General features: G+C 45.8%; 1 protein-coding gene across 5 annotated transcripts in view; it reads right to left on the minus strand.

The window, feature by feature from the left end:
* Positions 1–27,500, minus strand: part of fat3a (FAT atypical cadherin 3a) — a 238,986-nt gene that overhangs the window by 113,890 nt on the left and 97,596 nt on the right. For all 5 annotated transcript variants that reach the window (XM_080772601.1, XM_080772598.1, XM_080772600.1 and 2 more), the window contains exon 3: positions 4,772–5,089. In XM_080772601.1, coding sequence (XP_080628727.1) covers positions 4,772–5,089 — 318 coding nt within the window. The remainder of the gene's footprint in view (positions 1–4,771; positions 5,090–27,500) is intronic.

Raw genomic sequence — 27,500 nt, forward strand, 5'->3', positions numbered from 1 at the left:
TATCGCAAAACAACTGCCTTCTGGCATGTCATTATTCATCCATGAACAAAAGCCCCCCTAGCCAAGCACTAGCTTAGCGCTGCTGCATATTGCATTTCAATACGCAGAACTGATACGCTATAGCAGGGAGGAAAACAATAAACAAACTAAATTTAGACTGGAATTTGTCAGCAATGTAGGGCAAAGGGCCTAAAGGAGCAACAATTGCTTCGGCGGTTATACCCCGGTGTGGTTTTACAACAGCATTACATGCAAGTGAGCTAAGCTGAGGGGGAGGAGGAGGGGGGGCATGATGGCAAAGCAACAGGAGGCAACGAAAAAGAATGACGCATTAACACTTTGATTTTACTTTTTGTCATGGTGTCTTGAATAGTTTTCATTTACTTTTAGTTACCTGGAATGTTTTAGTGTTAGTCTAGTTTTAGTCGACTTAAAAATCATATACTAAATCTACAGTTGATTTAGTCGACCAAAATGTATTGTGGCGGGCCTTGATGCCGTCGTAACGACTGATTATACACTTGCAGAAAATCGACGCGCTGCGACTCTTTGTGAGCTTGCTATTTTCAGCATGGACCAAGTGTGAAATGTCTTTTTTACTTATACTGGATCTCTTGTCCACTAGTACCTTCCTAACATTTGTTGAGGAAATATATGCGTTGCATTCTGGACTGAATGGAGTAGTTCTGGTGTTGGGTGTCTCCCACAGTAAGCGAAGCGAGGAGACAGAGACGGAAGGAAGGTGGATGGTTTGGTGTCTCCCAGTAAATCAGAGAGGATGACTGCCACAGGCATGTGCATGAGCTGCACAGTCCCTCATCAATGTTTCATCACAGCATCTAATATTCTATACATACAAACCACCCACACACACACACACACACACACACACACACACACACACACACACACACACACACACACACACACACACACACACACACACACACACACGGGGGGGAGAGAGAGAGAGAGAGAGAGAGAGAGAGTAGCAGGGTAGAATAACTACAGCTCAGATACTGTAGGTCAAGGAGACACAGATTATTAGGGTATAGGCCGGGAGAGACTGGGATTATGCGAACCCAGAGAGAACAGGAGAGGAACCGTGTGTGTGTGTGTGTGTGTGTGTGTGTGTGTGTGTGTGTGTGTGTGTGTGTGTGTGTGTGTGTGCGTGTGTCAACACCAAATGAGAGGTAAGGATCAGAGGAGAGGGAGGGGGAGAGAGAGGGAGAGAGAGAGAGAGAGAGAGAGCGAGAGAGAGAGCGAGAGAGAGAGAACGTGGTAGACACCTTGTTTACACAGATGCGGGGGACTGGTGGGTGTGAAGCGCGCTCACGTGACGGAGCGGATCGAGGCATTGCGGCTAAATGAAAGATAAATATAGACACAGCCAATTAGCTCACAGCTGACGAGAGTAACGCGTGTGAAGGACTCATCGTCTCACTCTCCTAATTTCTACCCCCTCCTCCCCAGGGCCCCCCACCACCCCTTCCACCCCTTCCACCTCTCCCATCCTCCTCTGTTCATTCCTTCATTCTCCGTCTATCTGCTTCTCTCTGCTCTCTCTCTCTTCATTATCTTAAACAAGCTGGGTGTGAGATGCAGCTTATACATTGAGTGTGTGTGTGTGTGTGTGTGTGTGTGTGTGTGTGTGTGTGTGTGTGTGTGTGTGTGTGTGTGTGTGTGTGTGTGTGTGCTTGTGTGTGTGCACTCTGATGCCTATGGCTCTCTTCAATTATGTTTGAATCTAGTTTAGACTTGGCTCAAATGAACAGCTGTATAATGAGGCTGCGCACGCACGCACACACTACACACACACACACACACACACACACACACACACACACACACACACACACACACACACACACACACACACACACACACACACACACACACACAAATGACGCAAAAACAAAACATTAAACCATGTAACAAGATCATTTCAGGGGCGGTGCAGGCTGCTCAACAGCACCTGATTGGCTGCGTTCCGCGGATCTGAAAATGTCACTTGGCAACTCAGTCTGGACGGGACATATGATATGAAGGTTGAAATGGAACAGTGGCTTCTGATTGATCTGTGGTGCGGGTTGAGGAAAAACACCAGTTTGACGTTGTATCAATGTGCACTGTGCAGCTACTGCTGTTGTCCTGCAACGTCCCCTTATATCATTCACTAAACTCACCCCACACAGCTACTGCTGTTGTCCTGCAACGTCCCCTTATCATTCACTAAACTCACCCCACACAGCTACTGCTGTTGTCCTGCAACGTCCCCTTATCATTCACTAAACTCTCCTCACACAGCTACTGCTGTTGTCCTGCAACGTCCCCTTATCATTCACTAAACTCACCCCACACAGCTACTGCTGTTGCCCGGCAACGTCCCCTTATCATTCACTAAACTCACCCCACACAGCTACTGCTGTTGCCCGGCAACGTCCCCTTATCATTCACTAAACTCACCCCACACAGCTACTGCTGTTGTCCTGCAACGTCCCCTTATCATTCACTAAACTCACCCCACACAGCTACTGCTGTTGTCCTGCATCGTCCCCTTATTCACTAAACTCACCCCACACAGCTACTGCTGTTGTCCTGCAACGTCCCCTTATCATTCACTAAACTCTCCCCACACAGCTACTGCTGTTGTCCTGCAACGTCCCCTTATCATTCACTAAACTCACCCCACACAGCTACTGCTGTTGTCCTGCGACGTCCCCTTATCATTCACTAAAGTCACCCTTTCTTTGTACTACTGAATCTGACAGTGTACTACTGAATCGTTTACTTTTTACCGTATAGGTTTTTATTCTCAAGTCTCGAACGGCGCTATTTTTTTCAACAGTGGACAGAGTGGCGCTGGCTGATGACGCATCAGCAACAACGTGGCTACGTAACAGTTGACGTTATGAAATGAGTCAAGCAGCCTCTGTGCAGACTGAGTAGAGCAGCGACATAGTCAGATCCACGGAACGCAGGGAGTCAGGCTGGAACCCAGGCTACTGATTGGCTGGAACCCAGGCTACTGATTGGCTGGAACGCAGGCTACTGATTGGCGGCACTAGAGGAAAGTTGACCTCTTATGTCCTCTCGTGTTTACGGTAAACGAGAATTTGACCATTCCTCTTGGAGATATGTTGGTCACAGACAGACAGACAGACCTCACCTCAACCTTGCCTCTTCTGGGAGGTAATCATGGGTAGTTCAGAGTGGTACTTAAGCATAATGGAATGTCCACAGAACTTTTCATCCTCAGCCTAAAATGGCTAATCTGTATGCAAAGAGTTGTGTCCGTTACTTCACCTTTGTAGACATCCACAATGTTTTATTTGAATTGATGTCGTGACTCTGCAGGAGTCTAGCCATCTATAAGAGGGTCTGTCTGTCTGTCTGTTTCCAGAGCTAATCTAATCTAGCAAACCACTAGACTGAACAGCGTCAAATGTCTTGACACACCTACTCGACCAAGAAAGTACCGGTGGTGAGTCATGGATTTCACGTTTTCTGCATTCCGTCAGATCCTCAACGATATAACATTGATCGGTCGAACTGTTGTCGAGATATCCAGCCGACAGATACACACCCACATATTACTCACTCTCACGCACATACAGATATCATGCATTTATACAGTGTAGAATAGAAACATAGTTTAACTGTTTTTCAGGTCTAAATGGGTTAACTGGCATGTAGCAAACCCTAATTATCCTATGTGACCCCAAATGTATGAACTCCCACTTATCTCACAAGCACACCCACTGACATGCGCACACGCCCGACCCGTCACCTATAACTGCACTGACCTCCATTACTGGAAAGGAAAGGAAAGAGTCTACAAAACAAACCCGGGGCGAATAATTCCGCCACAATGTGATACCATTAAGAGTTATATGCAGAAGGAAGTAAACAGAGATGTGAGCGTGTGCAGAGAGACACACACTGTTAAGCACAAACAACACGCGTCTCTCTCTCGGTCAAATAGAAAATGATTCAATCAATCACGGAGGAAATTGGCTTCTGCTGCAGTGGCAAGCCAATAAAACATTTGACGCATGCCGTCAGTTACATAAGGGTTTTGACAAACTGGCAATCAACACGAGCACCGTTGCTAATCTCGGCCCGTGGCATCAACAAAGCTGAGCACATGAAAACTACCTACTACTGTCAGTCCCTACAAAACTAATTGCACTTCACTTACAGACGGCCCAGAGGAGCCAAAACTCCTACAGTATATACCTTGAAGTTGCCGAAAGAACCAGGACGGGATTCATTTTCAAAGCCTTTCATCTCAACACTGGCTAAGTTTCCACTTCCATTCTAGCCTGGCATGGCATGGCCGGACTAATATCACTGCATAGATGTTAGTCTGGAATCTCATGTGTGGAACCTGCATTTCCAAGGGGCAGATACAAAAACCAATGCCTCCGATGTATAAACCTGCCCCATATTTGCATGCTGGTTCCTGATTGGTCCCTCACTACTTAGGAGGGAGTGAAATCCAATCACAACCGAGCGGTGCCAGACCAAATCTGTCAAGGGCAAAATGTTGTTTTTTTGTTTGTTTCAATGGCAGATTCACCAGGATGTCCATGCTACTTCCATTCAGTGCAACCTGCAAGTTTGTGATGCTACTGCAGTATCCAATACCATGGTACCCTCATTCCAAACGTTCTGATCGCCCCCCCCGCGCACACACACACACACACACACACACACACACACACACACAGGGACATCATCACTACTATAAAAAAAAAACGCCACTCACCGGTGCGAGCGTTGATGGTGAAGAAGTTCTGCGGGTTCCCGCTGACGATCCTGTACGTCAGCTTGTCGTTCCCGGTGGGCGCGTCCGGGTCCTGCGCCTGGATGTGGATGACGGACGTGTCCCGCGGCGAGTTCTCCGCCACGGCGGGCCGGTAGGCGGGCTCCGACGTCAGCGGGGCGTTGTCGTTCACGTCCTCCACCTGCACGAACACCTCGATGGCCGCGTGCTGCGGCACCACGCCGTGGTCGCTGGCGTACACCGTCAGCCAATAGGAGTCCTTGGTCTCGCGGTCCAGCACGTCCGTGGTGTAGATCACGCCTGCAAGGGGGGGGGGGGAGATGGTTTAATGCTATGAAATCAAATCAAACTTTATTTATATAGCACATTTAAAACAGAAGCTGACCAAAGTGCTGTGCAGGTTAAAACAAAAACAGAACATCAACAGCGCCCATCGGCGCACAAACAAGTAAAGGACAACATAAAACTCTTTAAGACAATTTTTTTTTTAAGACAATCAAGTGCAATTAAAAGCCAAGGAAAAAAGGTGAGTTTTCAATAGGGATCTGAACACTTCAATGGACTGGGCGGATCGTATAGGGAAAGGTAGATTGTTCCAGAGTGCAAAGGCACGGTCGCCCCTGGTTCGTTTTGTGGTTTCGAGTACAGTTAGTAATAGTACAGTTAGTTACAGTTAGTAATTTATCTGTAAATGCACCACACACGTACGTGTGTATGTAGGTACGTCTGTAAGTCACGTAACTCGAAAACCGTTCGCCCCACTGATATGCGTTTGTTTGTATGTTTTTCTCCCTGCCGGGTTCATTTGCTTTGTTTTTCTCCCCCAGAGAACAGTTTGTCTCTAATGTCAGTGATTTATGTTCCCTCTGACCCACAGCTGGACCACAAGGAGGGGGGCATTACGGGCAGACTGAGTGATCCCAGAATGATGTGTGTGTGTGTGTGTGTGTGTGTGTGTGTGTGTGTAAACCGTGCCTTACGGATTCTCTCATCTCCCTGCTGTGAAATAATATCCCTGAATACATTACGGGGCTTTGCAGCCCACCAGCTCTGCTTTGGCATGGACAAAGACACACGAGTGTTCCGTTCAATCAGCATGAAATAAAGTGTGGCCAACAAAATTAAAATGGATTGTAGACAAGATTTATTTATTTGAATGTATCCCATGACATAATACAGTATACCTATAGAGAGTATACCTAGAGAGTATAACACAGTATGAAACTCCATTAATTAGTCTATAATGAATTCAGTTTCTGTGTGAATGAAGTGAGACAGTGTCTTGTTTCGTTATACTATTCAAGTTCAGCGCTAATGACTATCACACACCCCGGGTCTTTTTTTTACAGACACAATATGTGTGGTATATTCCCGAGACACCGGCACTCAACGAGCCAGGCCTCTGGCTTTTGGCTCACCTCTCCGCTGATAAAATCAAATAAACTGAACCCGAAAGACCTCCGAAAAAAGACCAACGACTTCTCCCAAACTATCACGCTGTGCTGGTAAACCGCTTTGTGCCTTTAATCTAAACACACATACACACACACACACACAGCCAGCCAAAACACCGCCGAGCCTGGCTTCAGCCAGAGGGTTTGTCTCAAAACAGCGGTGCTGTAATTGTGAAACGCGGGAGTCTCCAGAGTTGTAAAAATGCTCTCAACAGAAAGCCTTGACGGTGTCTGGTCAATGTTGACATGTCACAGGGCAGCGCTGTGGACGTCTGTAATGCTATCAAGGCCTCAGTCAATGTGTTTAACACATGATCCACTCCTGCCGACCGCCGCCAGAGTATATAGGGTGCTTTGCTCCACGGCATGTCTAGTCACAACTCGTGTGATCTCTGAACTGTATTCATTGTATTCAACTGTATTCATGTGTGTGTGTGTGTGTGTGTGTGTGTGCGCGCTCGTGCGCATGCGTGTATATGTTCCTGTGCTCTCATGTGGGTTGTATGTCTGACACTGAGTGTTTGCATATGTCAGTACCAGCCAGATACACTGTGTCTTAAATGTAAGTTTGAAGTTTTTTTTTCATCACTTCATCGCTCTTGTGTGTATGTATGCGTTTGCACGCACGCGTACATGCATGCCTGTCTGCCTGCCTGCCTGCCTGCCTGCCTGCCTGCCTGCCTGCCTCCCTGTCTGTCTGTACAACAGTTTGGGCCACAGCCTCCTCTATTAAGTGGCGCGGAGCTAAACATTGATTTGGTTTGTTGAGTGGTCGATTAGTCTCCCCAATAAGCACACGAGTGCTGTTGACAAACGCACTCTAGAGTGTAAAGTTAGGAGTTACCGCAGAGATACACACACACACACACACACACACACACCTTCCATTAGCTCTCATGCTTCAGAGCAGGACAAACTCATGAGATATTTAAGTGTTGCTGAATGCTGAGCGACTAGGAGCTTTCAGGAGTGCTTGAGCGGATAGACACACCCAAACATGATGAGCCTCCATTAGCATCAACTGGATCAGTCAGACAAACATGCTTCTCGCTCAGTGGCGTGTGCACTTGTGTGGAAAAGACGGGTTAAATGGCAGACTGGTTCGTCCCTTTTAGACGCTGAAATGCATTGTCGGTAATGGAACACTTACGAGGGTCTCAAGTATGATATAAGCTTGAGGGCGAGAAATGGAAGTGAGAAGAGAACCGGGAATCAGGAGAGACACACACTCTCCACACACAGGAGAGTGCACAGATTATATCATCACAGTTTAGAGCTTTGATACATACATACACACATACCGGTAGATACAAATAAAATAAAATATCCCCTAGTATCAGGATAAATGTCTATTTTTTATCCCCCATGTTTGTATATACTAGGACCCTAATCAGGAATAATGTGAGTTGGGAATGCATGTACCACACGGTTGTGCAGTGACCGGTTCTACCGGTAGTTGTACCCATTGGCCCAGTTCAAACCAGGTTGGGTCTGGTTCTAGTTGTACCCATTGGGCCCAGTTCAAACCATGGGTCTGGTTCTAGTTGTACCCATTGGGTCCAGTTCAAACCAGGTTGGGTCTGGTTCTAGTTGTACCCATTGGCCCCAGTTCAAACCAGGTGGGTCTGGTTCTAGTTGTACCCATTGGCCCCAGTTCAAACCAGGTGGGTCTGGTTCTAGTTGTACCCATTGGCCCCAGTTCAAACCAGGTTGGTCTGGTTCTAGTTGTACCCATTGGCCCCAGTTCAAACCAGGTGGGTCTGGTTCTAGTTGTACCCATTGGCCCCAGTTCAAACCAGGTTGGGTCTGGTTCTAGTTGTACCCATTGGCCCTAGTTCAAACCAGGTGGGTCTGGTTCTAGTTGTACCCATTGGGCCCAGTTCAAACCATGGGTCTGATTCTAGTTGTACCCATTGGCCCCAGTTCAAACCAGGTGGGTCTGGTTGGGTGTAAAGGCCTCTATAGGGGCTGCTGGGATTGTGTTGTTATAGGAGCCCGAACTCGTCCCAAACACGGTGAAATAACACAGATTGGCAATTCCGTACATACACTACTAGATAACCTCAAAATACGTATGGTTCTGTTTTGACCGCGACGGATCTCAGTTGGGAGCAAACGCTCCCCACGACTTTATTCACCATTCTGTTGCAACTGGGACGGAGTCGGCTCAGTCGAACTTTGCAACGTTCACCACGGCAAACTCGGTCGCTTCAGCTCGCTCGGTGGCGTCTCTCGTTGCTCAAGTTCGCTCGACACGGCGCCCCTCGCCGTCGCCGTCGCGATCTATATAGGCAGGATTTCAGTGTAATATGTACGTATTTTCTGGTTTTCTAGTAGTGCATGTAAGGAATTCAATCCGTGTTACTGTTATTCCACTGTGTTTGTGTGAGATTGGGTTAGTTGTTACAGTATGCTGCCATTGCGCTGAGCAGTGGGCGGTCACTGCTGGAAGGTTACTTCCAGCACAGAGGAGTTCAGCACAAGCAAGCACTGCTAAAAGAAAAAACAGAAAATCACTCTCAGCAAAGGCACATGAAAACATACGGCATTTTAAGACTCCACTGCGGTCTTTTGTATCGGAGAAGAAAAGCACAGGCTGCACAAAGGTATAAAAATAAACAATGTCATGGTCTCCCGTGGGTAAGGCCCAAATAAAGACTTATCCAGCTCATCTCATTCTGTTCCAAACTTATCGCCTACTGGGACAAATCCACTTTTGCTGAAGCCGTCCACAGTACAAACACATGGGCTGCAGTGTGCCGCAGTGCTGTCTGTACTGGATAAAGGGGAAAAAACCCTCAGGGGGCCACCGTCCAAATCGGTGGGCCGGTGGCCCGTCCAAACATCCATAACGGTTTTTTTACCAGCCACCCGCAGCGCCCTGGCCCCGTCCGTCTTTATCTTCCCTCTCTCTCTGTGTGCCTGCCATTCAGGATGCGCTTGAGAATCTTCTGCGTGTGTTTGAAAACTGGCCATACTGGACAAATCTCTCCGAAATATAACACGTTGCAACACCTTGTGAGCTTGTCGGACTGCTACAGTATGTTCACATTAAATCGCCCACAACCGTAACTGTGGCAAAGGGCAGTTAACAACAGGCACACACACACACACACACACACACACACACACACACACACACACACGGAGTGAGTTAAATATGGCCTCGGTGTGCTTAATCAGCCAGTTACAATAATAGTAATAGTCGCAGTTATACAAATCAGAAAGAATTACCCATAATATCCTGGGAAATCCAGACTGGGTATGGTGGAAAATGACATTATGTACCAAGGTTGATGTCTCATTCACAATCAATGAAGCAGCTTCGGCTACCGGAGAGACTTAATTATTGTACACAAATCTAGATTAAACTGTCAACCACTATATGAACATAAAGCATTTAGCAATGTTGGGTTTTTCCCGTCCCTGCAAACCTGGCTGCAGTGCTTACCCTAAAATGAATCTGCATTGACAGATGCATTATACTGTGTTGTTCTTCATCGTAGCAAAATGTTTAGAAAAGGGTTATTTTTTTTAAAAGGTGTCCAATCTATTTAACAGTAAAACGCATAGTTACAGGAAAGGCAGGGTAGGGATAGGGGATTACGTCTATTTAACAGTAAAACGTTACAGTTACAGGAAAGGCAGGGTAGGGATAGGGGATTACGTCTATTTAACAGTAAAACGTTACAGTTACAGGAAAGGCAGGGTAGGGATAGGGGATTACGTGCAACGCAGCTCATGAGTTCTATTTGAGCGATGTTGCATTACGACCGTTTTATCGCTTTGCTCACGATCAGAGCTTCCGTGCTCCAGACTGTATGACGGAAGCATTTGAAAATTGCAAGAGGCAACAGTCTGGCCACGAGAGACTACTATGTGGTAAAGCTATCAACTGGCTGAGTGTGTAAGACCCCGCCTCCCACGTACCCCAACACTCCCCAATCCCCTTCTGCTCCACATTACAGTACAAAAGGCTAGCGCCTGCACCCCTCTCCTCTCGACTCCCACCCGCCATCTCCTTTCAGTTTCAACCTAGTTCAACTTAAAAATATCTAATTCAGTCAGTCAATTCAGTCATAGGAGATATACTGAAGCAGGGCGAAAAATACAGCACTTAAATCGTAAAAATTGCTTTTATCAGATACGATTGAACACACATGCACGCACGCACACACACACGCTCAATGGGAGCATACTGACATGCAGAATTGCGCTATACATGCTATATCATCAATACATCTCACACACACACACACACACACACACACCTCTTGCTATTTCTGTCCTGTGGGAACACTCAATGCTCAAGGTTAGCTGTAATTAATTCAGTTTTGCCCCCTGCATATTCTCCCTATCTTTATGTTCATCCCCTTTCCCCCCTCCTTCACAATGTCTGTCTACATGCACCCCCCCCCCCCCCACACACACACACACACACACACACACACACACGCTTTGCTGCAGTACAATTAATAGCTAGGCACCATGGTAGAACATTGCTTTTAATAGTCTATAAGTCGCTACTTACATTCCTGTTTTTCAATTAGGAGCCTGCTGGAATTAACTACAAATGTCAGGGGTGCAACGTATAAAAAACACAAAGGAGTGTGGAGAGAGAGAGAGAGAGAGAGAGAGAGAGAGAGAGAGAGAGGGGTGTGTGTGTTGAAAAGCGAGTGATGAAAAGAAGCAGACAGACTACACACACACACTCCCTGAGGTCGCACACAATAAAACACGGAAACTAACCAGAGCCGCCGCATTGACATGGCTCTGTGCTCCGCTACACATGTCTGTCAGACCACTGCAGCGTATTGGATCACTGGGCCAGTTTTTTCCACAGGACGGTCGTGCGGTACGCATGCACCGTTTATGATGTATCGTGTTTTTGAAGGACCTGCGAGACATTACATTCATATCCTTAACCCAATTACTAGGACTGAGGCCGATTGAAAAAATAAAACGTTTTCTGGAAAAACCTATGTTTCTGTGTCAGCGGTGCTCAACCTTTTTCATGTCAGAATTATCTGTATTATGTATGCGGACCCCCATCTGAAAACATGTTGTCCCCTGTCGTCGTCCCCCGTCCCCCCCCCAGAAGCAAAGGTTTAAGTTTAAAAAGTTTGCTCTGAAAGAATATATATTCAAAGATTTGCGTCACATTTTCACGATTTAAAATAGCAGATCTACAAGCTTGTAGATCTGTTAAAGTATAGCATAATGCTTAAAACACCCATCCTGAATGGGTTAACCTTCAGGTCACACTGTGCCATTACACTAATGTCAGCAAAGCAGTGCAGGAGAAGGTCATACTTCACATAATAAAGCTTGCGTGTGGTGCAAGGAATCTAATAATACTGCCAAGAAATAGGGTGCTAAGCTAGGCATGCATGCACTACACACAAAGTAATGAATACTGAGCAACTAGTTAAGAGGGTATATCGATAAAGCACATTGTCCACGATAGTGCCAATGCCAAGAGCTGTGCATGTCAGAACAGATGCAGATGCAGTTGTAATGTATAAAAAGAATATTATATCTCAATGATTACTGCCTCTAATCCCAAAGTAATTACTAAACCTATCTGGTAATAAAAAAGCCTACAGACTTGCACCGAACATAACAAATGGGCACATCAGCAGAGGTACAGCACTCCTTCTAGACTACCCGTGTAGCACAAAACTGTGAGTGAAATTCAATAGGCCAATATGGGAGTCTTGGGCTTAATTGGAATTAGTAAAAGATTAATTAAGGTTGTGATTAGTGGTTCCACTAATCCGGGAGAGTGGAGACTCTCATTCATAAGAGTTCATTAATTCCAACACGAACGCACTGCAAAAGTCTGCGTTTACATGCTACAGTATATAGCTTGAGGACAACATTTTCAATTTGTTATATTATTATTAGCCAAAACACAGCCTAAGGCATGTGCACGTACTCAGCAAATGGCTATCATCGCCACCCACCTCATGAACATGGCCTAATAATGTATGTACAACACACGCATGTGCTAAGAACGCAGATGTCATTAGCGTAATCCTTGTGATCTACTTTTTTTCCACCATGCGGTGAGTGCACACATCTCATCATCCTACACGTCCACCATTACCATACAAATTAAGACACGGAGGGATCAGAGAGAGCCTTAAAGATTCCTACAACAGTCTCTTGAGTGCCGCAGCCTACATAATGTCAAATTATCACAAGACCCATCTGCATTAGACCTATTTACAAAATGGCAGCTTCAAAGACAGAGCTCGCACGCAAGGGTATCAACTCCTCTTCTGTCCTTGAGCTAGCACTAATAATAATAATAATAAGAGCTAGCACTAGAGTATCAACTCCTCGCTGTCCTTGAGCTAGCACTAGGCACAATTATTGTTGTTAAGAATAGTTAAGGACCAAATGCCAATGTTCATTATATGTCTAGACGTTTTGTTGGAACTTCTCATATATTGAACACACACGAAATGAAAGAAGTGATCACTTATTTATAATGATCAAATCGTTTTTTAATTATACACCTGCTAGAATGTAGGTGAATTAAATTACCTTGAATTGGAAAATACAGTGATTCATACTCGTGTGTAATATAAACAACACTGACCAATGTGGATTGATATGTAAGATTCCGTGTTTGTGATGAAGCCATTTTTTACCTAAATTATTTTGGCGACTGTTTTACACTTTCCTGTAAAGTGTATGCAGGTGTGGAATAGTGTGGTGTTTGCCACAGAGGGTCACACATAAATTACTCTCAGCATTATAACAAAAGTGGACAATACACGCAAAGGATTTTCAATATTCTGATCGCAAAATATAGTTTCTTAAAATGTGTCCGTCACATTGAAAGAAGATGGTATACTCATATATTGCTCAGCACTATACCTTTCACTCCCCCAGACAGCCGGTAGTTGAGACGTGTAATCTTCTAACCAGGTTCTGACCTCATCACACAAAGCCCTGTCTTCTTTATTCCATAGAATTTCAATACCAGTCCATCACACTATTTTCCCATCAGCAAAAAAAAAAGAAAAAGAAAGCTGTAGAAAGACTGAAAGGGAGTAGAGAGAGAGAGTAGAGGGCGAGAGTGCAGAGTGAGAGAAAAGGCCGGATGGGCAGAGCGAGACAGGGGTCAGGAGGTGTTTGCGTAGGGTTTTTTGTTTGAAGCTGGGGTGCTAAGCTCTGGGGGCTTTATCAACGCAATCAGCTAAGTTGATTTACTGCACAAAACCGCCGATGCTGCCCGGGGAGCGGCGAAGGGAGGCTTAGAAATGCACATACATTAGACGGCCAAGCGGCGCACGAAAGAGAGAGATGATCTCACTGTAAACACGCCGGCATAATGGAAACACAACTGATCACCTGCTGCTGCGAGCCTGCGACGCAATTGCTAAACCAAACAAGACACACAAACGCAAAGCCGATGAATGCCAAGAAACCAACAGAGCATCAAGTTCAACTTGACTTTGTCTGCTTCAAAGCAACGAGGGGAAACAACTGGGAGTCAACAGCAGCTCATTCAGCAGCTCATTCAGAGAACATTGTGGCGGTTTTACTGTCCCACGGAGAACATGCGGACGGCCCGGGGGGGGAGGGGAGGGGAGGGCGGGGACGAGGACTCAGGGACGAGGACGAATGGGACGGAGGCTGATGAAGAGGAATGACCACTAAATGATGTGTGAAGGACACATAAAGGACCGACACACACGTGCGTCGTGCATGCGTGTTTGATGTATGTTTCTGTATCCTGGTGGTGGGGGTGTGTATTCTGTGGTGGTGGGGGGCATATCTCAGGCACCTCCATTAGTCATTGCTTCTTTCTCCTTTCCTGGTCTTTATGTGTCTGATGTAAGGCCTATAGTGTTCAAAGAGGCCCAGCCCCCCCCCCCCTGGCTTTGTGCTGACGATCCCACACTGCATAGAACTCTGGGAACGTCCTGAACCGAAAAACTGGGAGCCGGGAAAATGGGCAAAAAGTGGCATATTAAGTAGTAAACGGTAAACGGAACCACTGTAAAATCCTCAGTGTTCATTTAACTCTGAGAGTTTACAGTTTAATGTAACCAAATGAGTTAATACATGATGAAACACTTTTTTCCCCCCCTTCAAATTATATACTCCTGGACTGGGAGACACTCTCACCATTGACACATTATATGACCAGAGCCAAGCTCATAATTGACCATATTCACATCACATGACATAGATGGGGGGGCCCACACGCTCGGCTGATTCGGTATAGCGAAGGCAACCTTTTCTGTCCTCACAGCAGGCGGAGGCCTGCGGAGGCATCCATGCCTCACCCAGGTGAGCGAGAGGCAGGGGGGGAGGCCTGCAGGGCCATCCATGCCTCACCCAGGTGAGCGAGAGGCAGGGGGTTGTACATCTGAAAGACACCCCGTGGATTCACACGGGGGGGGTGGGGGAGGTCGCAGGGAGAAGGAAAGGTCGCCTCAGCGTGACGCGCGCCATGAGGCAAGGCGATAAGGAGCAGCAATGAGCGAGGCCTCTCTGGGAAATTCCCCTCTGTTTCCACGTAGAGGAGATTGTTTGTTCCTTTTTCCTCCTCGATCAGAAACTTAATCTCATCTCAACGAGGAGGGAGACGATAAAAGTCTAGACACATGGTGAATGGTGAATTGCAGCGCTTTCAGGCAATCACAGTAAAAGTCTGATGCACTGCTTGCTCAATGGTGACAGAATAACCCTCCTCGTTGCAGTCGTCACCCCCCATTTTCCGCCATGAGCAAAAAAGCCAAAAAGCTTTCTGGAGGATGGATACTAGTATTTCACCTCGATAGGTTTCATAACACGATCAGTGCGGTGCGGCTGGCGGAGTGATTAACAAGATAGTGTGGCCCGCGGACACCCTGTTATTCAACACATCAACAGAAGACAGGGAATACAGTCTATACACATGTCCTTGGGAGCATCTGTATAGAGAAGCACGATAATAACATCTGTGTGGAAATGTGTTTTCAGTTTGTAAACGTGAGAGAGAGAGAACGACGCGTGGCTGTGGGGGAACGCCCGGGTTCGTGTTGGGAGTGCGTGATGGTGTAGATTTGCGAAGGAGACGAATGGTTCTTGTCAGACAGAGTGATACTGTTGTAGGACGCCACTGAATGCGTACGTTGCCCGGGACACTGAGTGGGCCATGAGCGACGCTTTAAGTGAAAAATGACAACATTCAGGTGCCACTGGGCTGTTTTTCGCCCCACTGGGCTAGAAGGGAAGAGAGTGAGGATTAAACCCCCCTCCTCTATGCCTCAGTCAGCTTTTTTTATCTCTGTTATACCTCATTCATCATTCAGAGAAGGCTAGAGGAGAAGCAGAAAGGGTATAAGATAGAGAGGGAACTAGTGAGAAACGACAGATAGAGGTAGAGGACGCAGCAGAAAGAAGTACGGAGCACCATGAATCAGCAGGAATGTAGCCCGGCTAAATTTAACCTGGCCTATATCGGTAGGAGTTGCCATATCTTTCCATTGCAATGTATTACAGGTGCTAGGGGATTACATCGACGGAGAGAGTGACGCGAGACGGAAGAGGTTAGGGAAGGTGGTATACGGATTGAGGCAGCCATGTTGTGTTTCAGACGAGACTACGCGGTGTCAATGAGCTGCGGTAAAACACTTATCATGGCTCTCGTTATAAGCCAGAACCCTCAGAGGGTTCGTAAGGGTGACGTCCTTCAGCTCCGAGAAGAGGGGGGGATTAACGACATGCACCTGAGACCAGACTCCCTGCAGGTGGAAAGCCCGTGGGGGACTCACCCCAATATCCCTCATTAACAATGCTAGCGTGGAAGCGAGGCACTGTGCTAATAAGCTGCTAATACGGTTAACGCTGTGCAGCAACGTAGCTGGACTGAGGATTTTCTGTTAGCATGAGCATTAGCGCAGCATGTGGCCAAGATTAATGAGCACACCAGCAGCAGGTGAATGGGGGAATAAAGTAGGCCATGAATAATAGAAAAGGTGACTCCACTTGACTCCTTGGTCACGCACCTGCAACTTTGGGACAATTTACTACATTTTCAAATAAAAGTACAGGATACTTATTGACACCTTATCAAAGCATTCTGTCGAAATAGCTTACGTCTCAAAAAACGACATGATCGATACCAGACCACTCAGTGTTTAAGTGCTGATATTAAAGGAGCGAAGGCAGTTTAAGTTGAGTGTTTGTGCACTCAATCATTGTTGCAGAGCTTAGCAAAAACAAAACATATCCACACAAACTTGTGGGGCTATTCTTACAGACCACATACTTTGAGGGCAGCTCTCTGTGTGTGTGTGTGTGTGTGTGTGTGTATTGTAGCTATACAAAGACCTTTTCGTGGCAGTGTAATATAAAGCCAAATGTGGAAAAGCTGTGTGTGTGTGTGTGTGTGTGTGTGTGTGTGTGTGTGTGTGTGTGTGTGTGTGTGTGTGTGTGTGTGTGTGTGTCAGACTTTCTCTCCCAGTTTGCTGAGACATGGCTTGGCTACAACTCCTTCCAATTACCAGAGGAACAACAAGGCCTGGGATTGTCAAATGACACAAACATCCAAGCTTGTCCAAACTAGTAGGAATGAAGATGCACACACACGCACGCACGGACGCACGCACGCACAAACACAGCAAGCACATGTGGGTATGTGTGCGCACAAACACAGGAACAAATGCATGCGCACACGAACAAGCATACACACACACACACACAGTTTTTGTATTGACTTATGCTTTCGTGTTTGAAATACCCATTCTACATAGTGTGAAATAAAAATATCAATCAATCAATCAATAACACACGCACACACATACGCACGCACACACACACACACACACACACACACACACACACAGACAGTAGTACAGAAAGTAGAGCTCCAATTAAACAACCCATACCCTGCCTACCAGATAAACCTTAATAATAAAGTACAAATCAGAAATTGTCCTACATTATTATAATTTAAACTAAGGCATGGCTATGGTTACTGTATGTCTATCATTGGTACGATAGACATACAGGTTCTGGTTTCATTCCCATGAAAACAGACCCTTAATGAAATCACCTTTTGTTAATCTAATAACTCCTTATTGGGTATAATCGTATCATGTGTTTAAACCATATGACTGTTGGCGGAGAAAAAAAAAGGTTATCATCAGAGACAATCTGCGGAGGTCAGGCAGCGGGGAGGTCTTTTCATCAGGCCGCTGGACGTTGAAGGGAGGACAGGACAGCGCCAGCCGGGGACGAGGGAGGGGTGACTAATGTTACAACCCTCGTGTTTCTCAAGACGTGACATCACCTCCTAATCTCCTCATCTTCCAGTGAGTGCCGTTGAGCTCCCACATAAAGGGGAACCAGAGGTGGGGGGGGGGGGGGGGGGGGGGGGGTGGTTGCAGGGGACAGTGTGCGAGAGAAGAAACCGAAAGTGACAGAAGAACTATGAGGTGGACTATGAGGTGAACTATGAGGTGGACTATGAGGTGAACTATGAGGTGAACTATGAGGTGAACTATGAGGTGAACTATGAGGTGGACTATGAGGTGAACTATGAGGTGAACTATGAGGTGGACTATGAGGTGAACTATGAGGTGAACTATGAGGTGGACTATGAGGTGAACTATGAGGTGGATGCTATAGTCTAGAACTATGAGGTGGACTATGAGGTGAACTATGAGGTGAACTATGAGGTGGACTATGAGGTGAACTATGAGGTGAACTATGAGGTGGACTATGAGGTGAACTATGAGGTGGACTATGAGGTGGATGCTATAGTCGACGAGGCGAAGAAAAGAAACGACAACGAAAAACAAGGAGTTAAGTCCTGTGTCAGAGACAGAGAGAGAGAGAGAGAGAGAGAGAGAGAGAGATAGCATGAGAAATACACGAGAGAGAATGAAGGGATCTGTCAGGCGATAGGAGAATTAAAGGCAAGCATGGCTGCAAATTAGAGATGTTATTTTCCGGCCCGACCTAGCGATCCGGGCACCTATGGGCTGCAAATCCAGCCTGACAGCGTGTCGCGGGTTTGAGTCCTGATCCTGACAACCTTTGCTGCTATGTCAACCCCCCCCCCCCCCCCCCCCCCCCCGTCTCTCTACCCGTATCCTATATTGCCAAGCCATGAGGCCCATAGGCCATGAGGTCCATAGGGCAGGAGCCTATCTCCTGTTTCTGTAGCGTGAGGCAGTTTGATGTACAAGTACACCCCCTGGACATGACGCTATTATGTCGCAGGGATTTACCCCCAATCCAACCCTTGATGCCGAGTGCCAAGCAGGGAGGCACTGGGTCACATTTTTAGAGTCTTTGGTTTGACCCGGTCGGGGATCGAACCCCGACCTCCCAGTTTCAGGGCGGACACTCTAACCACAAGGCCACTGAGCTGGTAGACACTATTGTCTACCTCAATCAATAAAGGCATAAAAAAAGCCTCAAAATATAAAAAGGGATGTTATTTTCCAAGACACTGTGATCGGAATGTTTTCTTTTCTTCAAATAAACAAACGATTCAGCACTCAACCCCGAGAGGCAATAATTTCCATGCCATGTTTGAGTGGTGCAACCACTCCTATAGACAGATATGTGTGTCCCTGGCTGGCTGTGTCCCTGGGTGTGCCGGGGCAGACCAAGGCGCAGTTGGAGGAATCACATTGACTCACTGGCCTACTATATAGTATGCAATACTATAATAGTATTGCATATAATAATCCATACAAATGCCATTCCTGATTATGGTATGAACTACACTTCTTTGGCCACAGATGGTGTCAGTTTTGGCAGAAGATAACTTTTTGGCATGACGCCGGCCCATCGACAGCTGGGCGACACTCTCGTTCCCATCGCTGTCATGGATGTCAGTCAGTCAGAACCTCGGAGCGGTGGTGTCACTGACTCCACATTTTCAAGTACCAGAGATGACCACGGCCTGGGAGCATGCATGCATGGGAGCATGCATGCATGCGCCTCCACACGGCCTGGGAGCATGCATTCATGCACCTCCACTCTCTCAATCTCTTCCCTCATAGCTCTCTTATCCATCCATCTCTCTTTTAATCTGCTCTTTCTTACGTCCCTCTAATAAGTGATGTGTTCACTTCCGTGTGTAGGGCAGACCAAGGTGATGAAGGAGGACTGCTGGGGAGAGGGGGGTTGTTCTTTCACATTTAAAAAATCCATGCATTGACATGAACAGAGAATATACATTTAAGTGTAGCGATATGGAATGGAAATGTAATTATAAAATCGATTATTTGGTATTGAAAACGATTCAATACCAATTATTTCCATTACAAAACGATACGACACAAAGTCAATGATACGATATTTTGCGGTTTGTATATCGATATACTTCAATCTTTGAACCTAAAATCGATATTTCGATACAGTTACTACATCGTCACACCCCTAGTTCTCCGTCTTGCTCTTTGTCCCTGGTGTGTTCATAGGTCCCGTTTGCCAAACGTGTTTCAGTTAAAGCACTCACATTTGCAGCACACGAGAGAATACAATGTCGACCGCACTCACACATGCCAAGCACGACGGCGCTTCAAAGGACACCTTCACTGTGAGCCTGCGTTTGCTCAGTGCCTCTTCCAATCCCCCAATCTCCCCATCTAACCCTATTTACCCAAACTCTTTTCTCCAGCTGAAGGGGGGGGACTCATCATCAGTAATGAGACAGAGATGAAGGGATGAGAAAGACAGAAAAGGAGGAGGAGGGGAACAGGCATAGAGCGCTGCCGGGGAACTGTGGGGTGATGAAGCGAGACCAGCGGAGCGGCAATGTGGAACCGCTGGACTGTGGCTGTAATTCATTTAGGGCCCCCTATTCGGCGGCGCGCAACTCTGACAACTAATGGTTAATCTGGCACGAGGGGGGCACACTGTCTGTCGGCACAATGCCACGTCCTAGACTCGTCGCTCTGAGAGCGGGGGAGGGAGAGAGGGGGGACAATGACACGCACGTTCTGCTCAATTCTATTAATAATAACCTCTGATTGTCAGGAGTGTAAGACGGGAATTCAATGTGTCGTATCACTTTGCGAAGCAGAGATCTTCTGGGATAAAACCTGAGACTGACGGAAGGAGGATTTCTATATCTGAATAGTGGACGGTGGAGGGCAACGAAGGAACACAGAATAGTGTCAAGAGATTCATCTCTTTACGTTTTGCACCCTGTCCGTCCGTCCTCGTACCCGTTTTTTCGTCGATCTGTGAGTAGTATCTAATCTCTGGCATCACTGGCCACGATCGGTGTGAAACCATGCACACACACACACACACACACACACACACACACACACACACACACACACACACACTTACTTCCTGGATGCCAGAGCAGAACCTCTACCCCACATTCTGCACATCAGCCTGTTATAGCGCTACGCTGATGACATCTGCCTGCTATCTGACAACGTAAGGCAGGCACAGGCTCTCCTGACCAGTGTGGAGTTGGAGTGCGCCAAAGTTGGCCTCAGGCTCAATGCAAAGAAGACTGAGGTCATAATATATAACATCCCCCAAGAGCATCTGCCCCTAACGACAATAGAGGGTACTGTTCTAAAGGAGGTCAGCGACTTCAAATACCTGGGCGCATGGGTCGACTCCACAGAGAAGGACCTTAAAGTGAGGAAGGCACTTGCCTGGCGAGCTCTTAACGGTATGACCAGTGTGTGGAAATCCAACCTCCCCCGACACATCAAGATCAGTTTCTTCTCTGCTACCGTGGAGTCCGTCCTCCTCTACGGCTGTGAATGCTGGACACTTAAACAAGCCCTACAGAAATCCCTGGACGGGTGCTACACAAGAATGTTACGTGTGGTACTTAACATCAACCAGGATGAGCACATCACCAACAAGCGTCTGTACGGGGCATTACCAAGTGTAACGGAGAAGATAGCAGTAAGGAGGATGAGACTAGCTGGCCACTGCCACTGACATCAAGAACTCCCGGCCAAAAAGCTTGTACTGTGGGAACCAACACACGGGCATCGATCTAGAGGACGACCCACACCTACCTACGTGGACATACTAAAGAGAGATACTGGTGCGGAAAGCACAAAGGAGCTGGCCAGATGCATGGAGAACCGAGATGACTGGAGACGACGATGGAGGGCTCGTCTGAGGACGACGTAGAGAGATGAGGCCAGTTTTTTAAAAACATTTTTTTTACTCCTACAGATTTTGTCCAGAAAACACACAAATCGGTATACATTATCTCTGTAGGTGTCTAGGTGATCAACACAGATCTGTCCGATTTTAAATATTCCATCCTGATTGGCTAAGATTGGCATCAATCGTTTGCAGGAGTGGCCCCAAATCATGATGCACTGCGTTCGATTGCAGTGAAATGTTGCACATTCACACTAAGCCAAGGAATGCCACCCTTTTCACATTTTTATAGAGCCTATTATAGAGCCACCAGCATTTTTTTAATATAAATATAATAAGCAAAACATCATGATGTATTGCCATGTTTTTTGTTCTTGCTTAATGTAAATCGCTCTGGATTAAGAGCGTCTGCTAAATGCCTAAACTGTAAATTGCATATTGGTACAGATGTATCTATAGTCATGTGATGGATCTGTCCAATAATTTTCCACATTCCATCAACATTGCTGGCCCAAAACAACCTACCTGACCGGGTGGAGACCTGTGCTCCGAGAAAGACTTTTTCTAGTTGAACTAGAAAGATGAACTGCATCTAACGATAGGGCTATATAAGGATATCACCTTTCACTTGACCCCAAATGTCATCAATGCCACAAGATTTGTTATGATTGGTCTGTAAGAGGGAAAAAGCTGAACACATCCCACCCACCAGCAGTATATGCTTTCATTTCATACAGAAAGCTGTGGGGGAAATATTTACCACAAACACTACACACAATGAAGAGTAATTGGTGAAAATAAAAAACGTCTATTATTGTTGAGGTGAATGGATGTGAAAACGCCAGTGGAAAGATAATGAATGCCGTCTGAATAGCAGAGTGAGTGTTTGTGCTTTCACAACAGGGATCACTTTTATAGAGAGTAACTATGTGTCTTCTGGTGGGTGACGCACAACGTCTGCGTGCGATTGATATTCACACTTTTAAATTGCATGGTGGGGACGTTGGAAAAGGTTCCTGTCCCACTCTAATTGATCCGTTGTTTCATTTTTACTTCATGCAGCCACGTCTTATAGAGCATGGGAGTGGTTTCCTGGACCCACTGAAAACTCGGACATTCATATATAGTTCCCATAGAGATTTACATTCATATAAATTATTTTAAGCCTAGAATCCAGCCTAGAAGCCTAGAATAAAACCTTTGGTTCTGTGGAGAGAGAGAGAGAGAGAGAGAGAGAGAGAGAGAGAGAGAGAGAGAGAGAGAGAGAGAGAGAGAGAGAGAGAGAGAGAGAGAGAGAGACACAGAGAGAGAGAGAGACAGAGAGAGAAACAAAAAATAATTGTATGATACACTACATTTAATAAATACCCTTTGTTTAGCGGTTTTCATTTTTCTTTCTTCACAGAATGGTCATGATTCACCAGGATCCTGGATGGCTTGATTCGAGGATTAACATAGTTGATTTTTGTAAATCTCTATGGGAAAAATGAATGGCTGATGTTTCAGTGGGTCCAGAAACCCACACCCACTATGCTATGTTCTATTGTGGTTAATTAAAGTGTGGTTAGTGTAAGCAATGGAGCCACATACATAATCTACAGTAGCAGACACACAAAGCAGTGTTGCAGTGAGCAGTTGTTTATTGCACTATATATGCAGTAGCAATTATGCTAATTCCTGCAAATAAGATTCCATTCTATTACTTTTTAAAGAATTATGGGACTGACATTTTCACACAGCTGTGTAGCAAGTTGGGTTCAGTTAGTTAGTTAATAGGCGTATGACCTTGAATAAATTAGAGTCCTGAACCAGCATTTGTAGTCACATTTTAAGAAAAATGTATTATTGTCACGCATGTTGCACGAGTCCAATTACACGCTGTGGAGGGCCAATTGTATGCAGGGTTTCCATTCCAAGCACTTCACCCACTGATTTCCCTAATTAGCCCATATTCAGGCAGAGAGAGGGCTATCATTAATGAAATTGGCGGGTATGTTGTATGCAAGAGAACCTGCATACTCTTGACACACGCTCCCAATGGTCTACAAATATATATTTTGATGTAACTGTTCAACAGGGTCATGCAATACTGTCTAGCAACGAACATGTATGGCCTTTCTGCATGCTACTGCCTTTGAGTTATTTCTCTTTCTTTTTTTCTCCTCTGCCCTGTAACTGAATATAGAAGTTTAACGTCATTTCATAATTATTTGTATTATTGTATCGTTCGATTGATGAATTGCGTTACTGTTGAAATGTGCTATACAAATAGCATTGCCTTCCCTTGCCGTGGCCCTCCAGGGCACAGCTACAAAAAAAAGGACAGTGGGCCGAGCACATGGGCCACCGTTCACACATTAAGTGAATCACCAATGGCATTCTTCCAGGTGTATTCAGAATTAAACCCTTTCTCAGAAGGTCAAGACATGGATGTGATATGAATGGATGTCACAATGGTGCTGAAATCTGAAGCCAGCGCCACGGACAGAAGTGGCTGAGGTGATCTTAATGAAATCTCTCGCACAAGCGCGCGCACACGCACACACACACACACACACACACACACACACACACACACACACACACACACACACACACACACACACACACACACACACAATGAGGAATGTGAGATGAGCAGACGACACCGAAATGAATGTTGGCAGGAACAAAACAAAAGCTTTGAAAATGCGTGCGTGTGTGTGTGTGTGTGTGTGTGTGTGTGTGTGTGTGTGTGTGTGTGTGTGTGTGTGTGTGTGTGTGTGTGTGTGTGTATGTGTGTGCGTGTGCGTGTGCGTGTGTGTGTGCTCGTGTATTTCTAGCCATGTGGGCATTTGGTTTCTGACAAGAAATGAAACAAAGCAAGTCCTGTAAAGTCAGGACAATTTGGTACCATTTCTAGAGGAAATCTCAGGATTTAGAGGGTTTAGGTTTCTCACATATCGCTGGGATTAGGCGAGGTTAAAATAGTCGTAAGCTTATTTAACTTGTCTTTATTTACTGGAATGAGACCTCTGAATAATACATGATTAATGGGGAAATAACAGAGACGCATTTTGGGTTATTTATTTCCCCTGACATTGTTTAAAGGAAGGAGGAGAGACCCGCACACCGCCACTTGCTGATTCAAGACGTTTATTTTGTTAACGACTCTTAACAAAATAAACTTCTTGAACCAGCCAGTGGCCGTGTGCGGGTCTCTCCTCCTTCCTTTAAACGTTTGCTGTTCTGCCAGGACCTGCTATAAAATTTAACCGGGTGTGCGGAAGTCATCTCTTGAATAAGTATCCCTGACATTGTTTAATTAAAAACAAGAAGATAAAGATAATGAGATAAGAAGAATCTGAATTAGAATATTACAATATATGACTGATGTTGATTAATTATTATTCATATATCTATGTGGGGCGCAATGTGGTTTTCAATGGAAAACCAACAGCATGCAAGTCCACACAAATGCAGCAATAAAAACCTTGGTGCATCTCCCTACATAAACTTAGAGCATGAGCGTATGTGTGTGTATGTACTTATACAAGTTTATAGGTATTTTGCACTTCCGTCTTGTTCGCCTCTACACCACAGGCCTCGTACAGCATTATATAAATGGTACATTTATATAGCGCTTTGGATAAAAGCGTTATATAAATGGAGTGTGCATTACATTCACCCATTCACACACACACATTCACACACAGACGGCGGAGCACACCATGTGAGGCACCAACCTGCACATCGGGAAGCACTAAATAACCAAGGCCAATACATAACACACTTTCTATCACCATACACTCCATCCAGAACACTAAGATCCTCCACAGCAGGTTTACTTGACACAAAAACGAAAAGGAAACCACTAAAGAAAATAGGAGAGGCCGCATTCGCCGTCGATGCACCAAAACTATGGAACACAATTCCTCAGGACTGTAAAGTACCTGATTTCTGTCCTGCCTGTTAAGCACTTTGAACTACAACTCTGTATGAAAGGTGCTATATAAATAAAGTTTATTATTATTATTATTAACACCAACTCTGGAGGGGGTGCCCGGGATCGAACTGGGAACCTCACGGTTCTACCGGCCACTCTACCCCTGAGCCACTGCCGCCCCGGCATTATAATTTCAGGGGCATTTCACTTCCCTTCGACTTTAACTACAAGAATCCTGAAGTCCCAACAGCCCAACAGCTTGGGCCGATTGGGTATTTTTGCCGTTTGTCGTACAACATAAGTATACATGTCTTAAACCATTATGTCTTGTGCATGATTTATTAAGTGTTCATGCAATGTTTCTGCTTGCTGCAGGCAAGGAGGCATGGATGTGTGCGATGTGTGGGTACAGTACGTGTGTGAGTGTACACGTGCACTTGCATGTGCGTGTGTAATGTAGGCCTATGTGTGTGTAAGCGTGTAAGGAGTGGGTCGGAGGGGCCTTAACGGGGCTTGTCAGATGACATGTTTATTGTCGTCAAAGCCAATAAAGAACCAGCGAGAATGTGGTCGGCAATAAAATGTCATGCCATTAAGAGACCAATACTTACTTAATAGGCTCTGTATGAGAACACTCCAAAGCTATAGTCTCGGTACCCAGGCTTTTATTTTATTTTTTCGTTTCGCATTCAACTCAAAAAGAAAAGCCTGGGGAAACGAGACACATTTCCTCCCAAATTTAGCGACGTTAGTGTCAGTGTTCTCCTCTGGTCTACATGTGGAGCCCCTGTAGACCAGAAATCATGGTGGCTGGCTGGGCCAGGCTACACCATGCTGGGCCAGGCTACACCTGGCTGGGCCAGGCTACACCATGCTGGGCCAGACTATACACCTGGCTGGGCCAGGCTACACCATGCTGGGCCAGGCTACACCATGCTGGGCCAGGCTACACCATGCTGGGCCAGACTATACACCTGGCTGGGCCAGGCTACACCATGCTGGGCCAGACTACACCATGCTGGGCCAGACTACACGATGATGGGCCAGGCTACACCATGCTGGGCCAGACTACACCTGGCTGGGCCAGGCTACACCATGCTGGGCCAGACTACACCATGCTGGGCCAGGCTACACCATGCTGGGCCAGGCTACACCATGATGGGCCAGACTACACCTGGCTGGGCCAGACTACACCTGGCTGGGCCAGGCTATACACCATGCTGGGCCAGTGTGTGTGCGTGTGACGTGTGTGTAGATTAGAAGAGAGAGAGAGCAATACTCCGTGCTGACAGAAAACAGCCACAACACGTTAAAAGTACTTTGTTTGTTGTACTTACTAGAAAAGAAGGAGGAGCAGCCACGCATATCCATGATAAGTTCTGGGATATAATAGAAAATTGCACTAAATACTGTTATTCATGACGGTAGCAGCTGCAGCCTCTGCTAGCTAACTAGCAAGCTAACTGCAAGCTAACTAGCTATCCAAATGCTAACCAAAACAAACTGTTGACCAGGGTTGCCACATTTCTTGAATGTAAGAAACAAGCAACCAGGTCTATAAAAATGTTAATAGGCCAGATCAAAGTCAGAAATTCAGAAAAAGTCAGAAAATTAGTCTAAAATAAGCAACTATAGGGCTGACTGTCAGTCAAACTGTGTTGGCCAATGTTGTTTTAGAACAGTGGAAGGACTACCAATATTTTAAAGCAACTTTACAGATACACAAGTCCATATAATGATTATAATGATCAGACTTGGCAATATATTATATATAATTATACTCCAAGAGCATACAAAATGGAACAAAATAGACCCTGATTTTCAGAGTTAAATTAACACTGATGAATGATAGTGTACTCCCAGAGAACGGTATCAAATGGGGTTCTGTGGCCTAATGGGGGTCTGTGCCCATGGTATGCTTTAGCTATTGGGGTCTGTGGCCTAATGGGGGTCTGTGGCCATGTTATGCTTTAGCTATTGAAAAATAGCAGATCTCCAATGGCCATACTATAGGCTACTAGTGTGTAAACTGTGTTGTATATGCTATAGGCCCCTCTTATTTAGCTGCTACAGTATTTATTTACTCTTTGAGTGAGAAGTAAAAAGTCATTGGTTTAAGAAAGCAGGGCTGTCTGTACTACTGTCACTTTGTACCTTTTGCATAATCATATCGGTGCAAAATCTTTGCACAATCCTCACAGAAAAGGCGTGTTTTTAT

This window comes from Protomyctophum bolini (assembly GCF_963924005.1).
Source record: "Protomyctophum bolini genome assembly, chromosome: 9".
NCBI classification, from domain to species: domain Eukaryota; kingdom Metazoa; phylum Chordata; class Actinopteri; order Myctophiformes; family Myctophidae; genus Protomyctophum; species Protomyctophum bolini.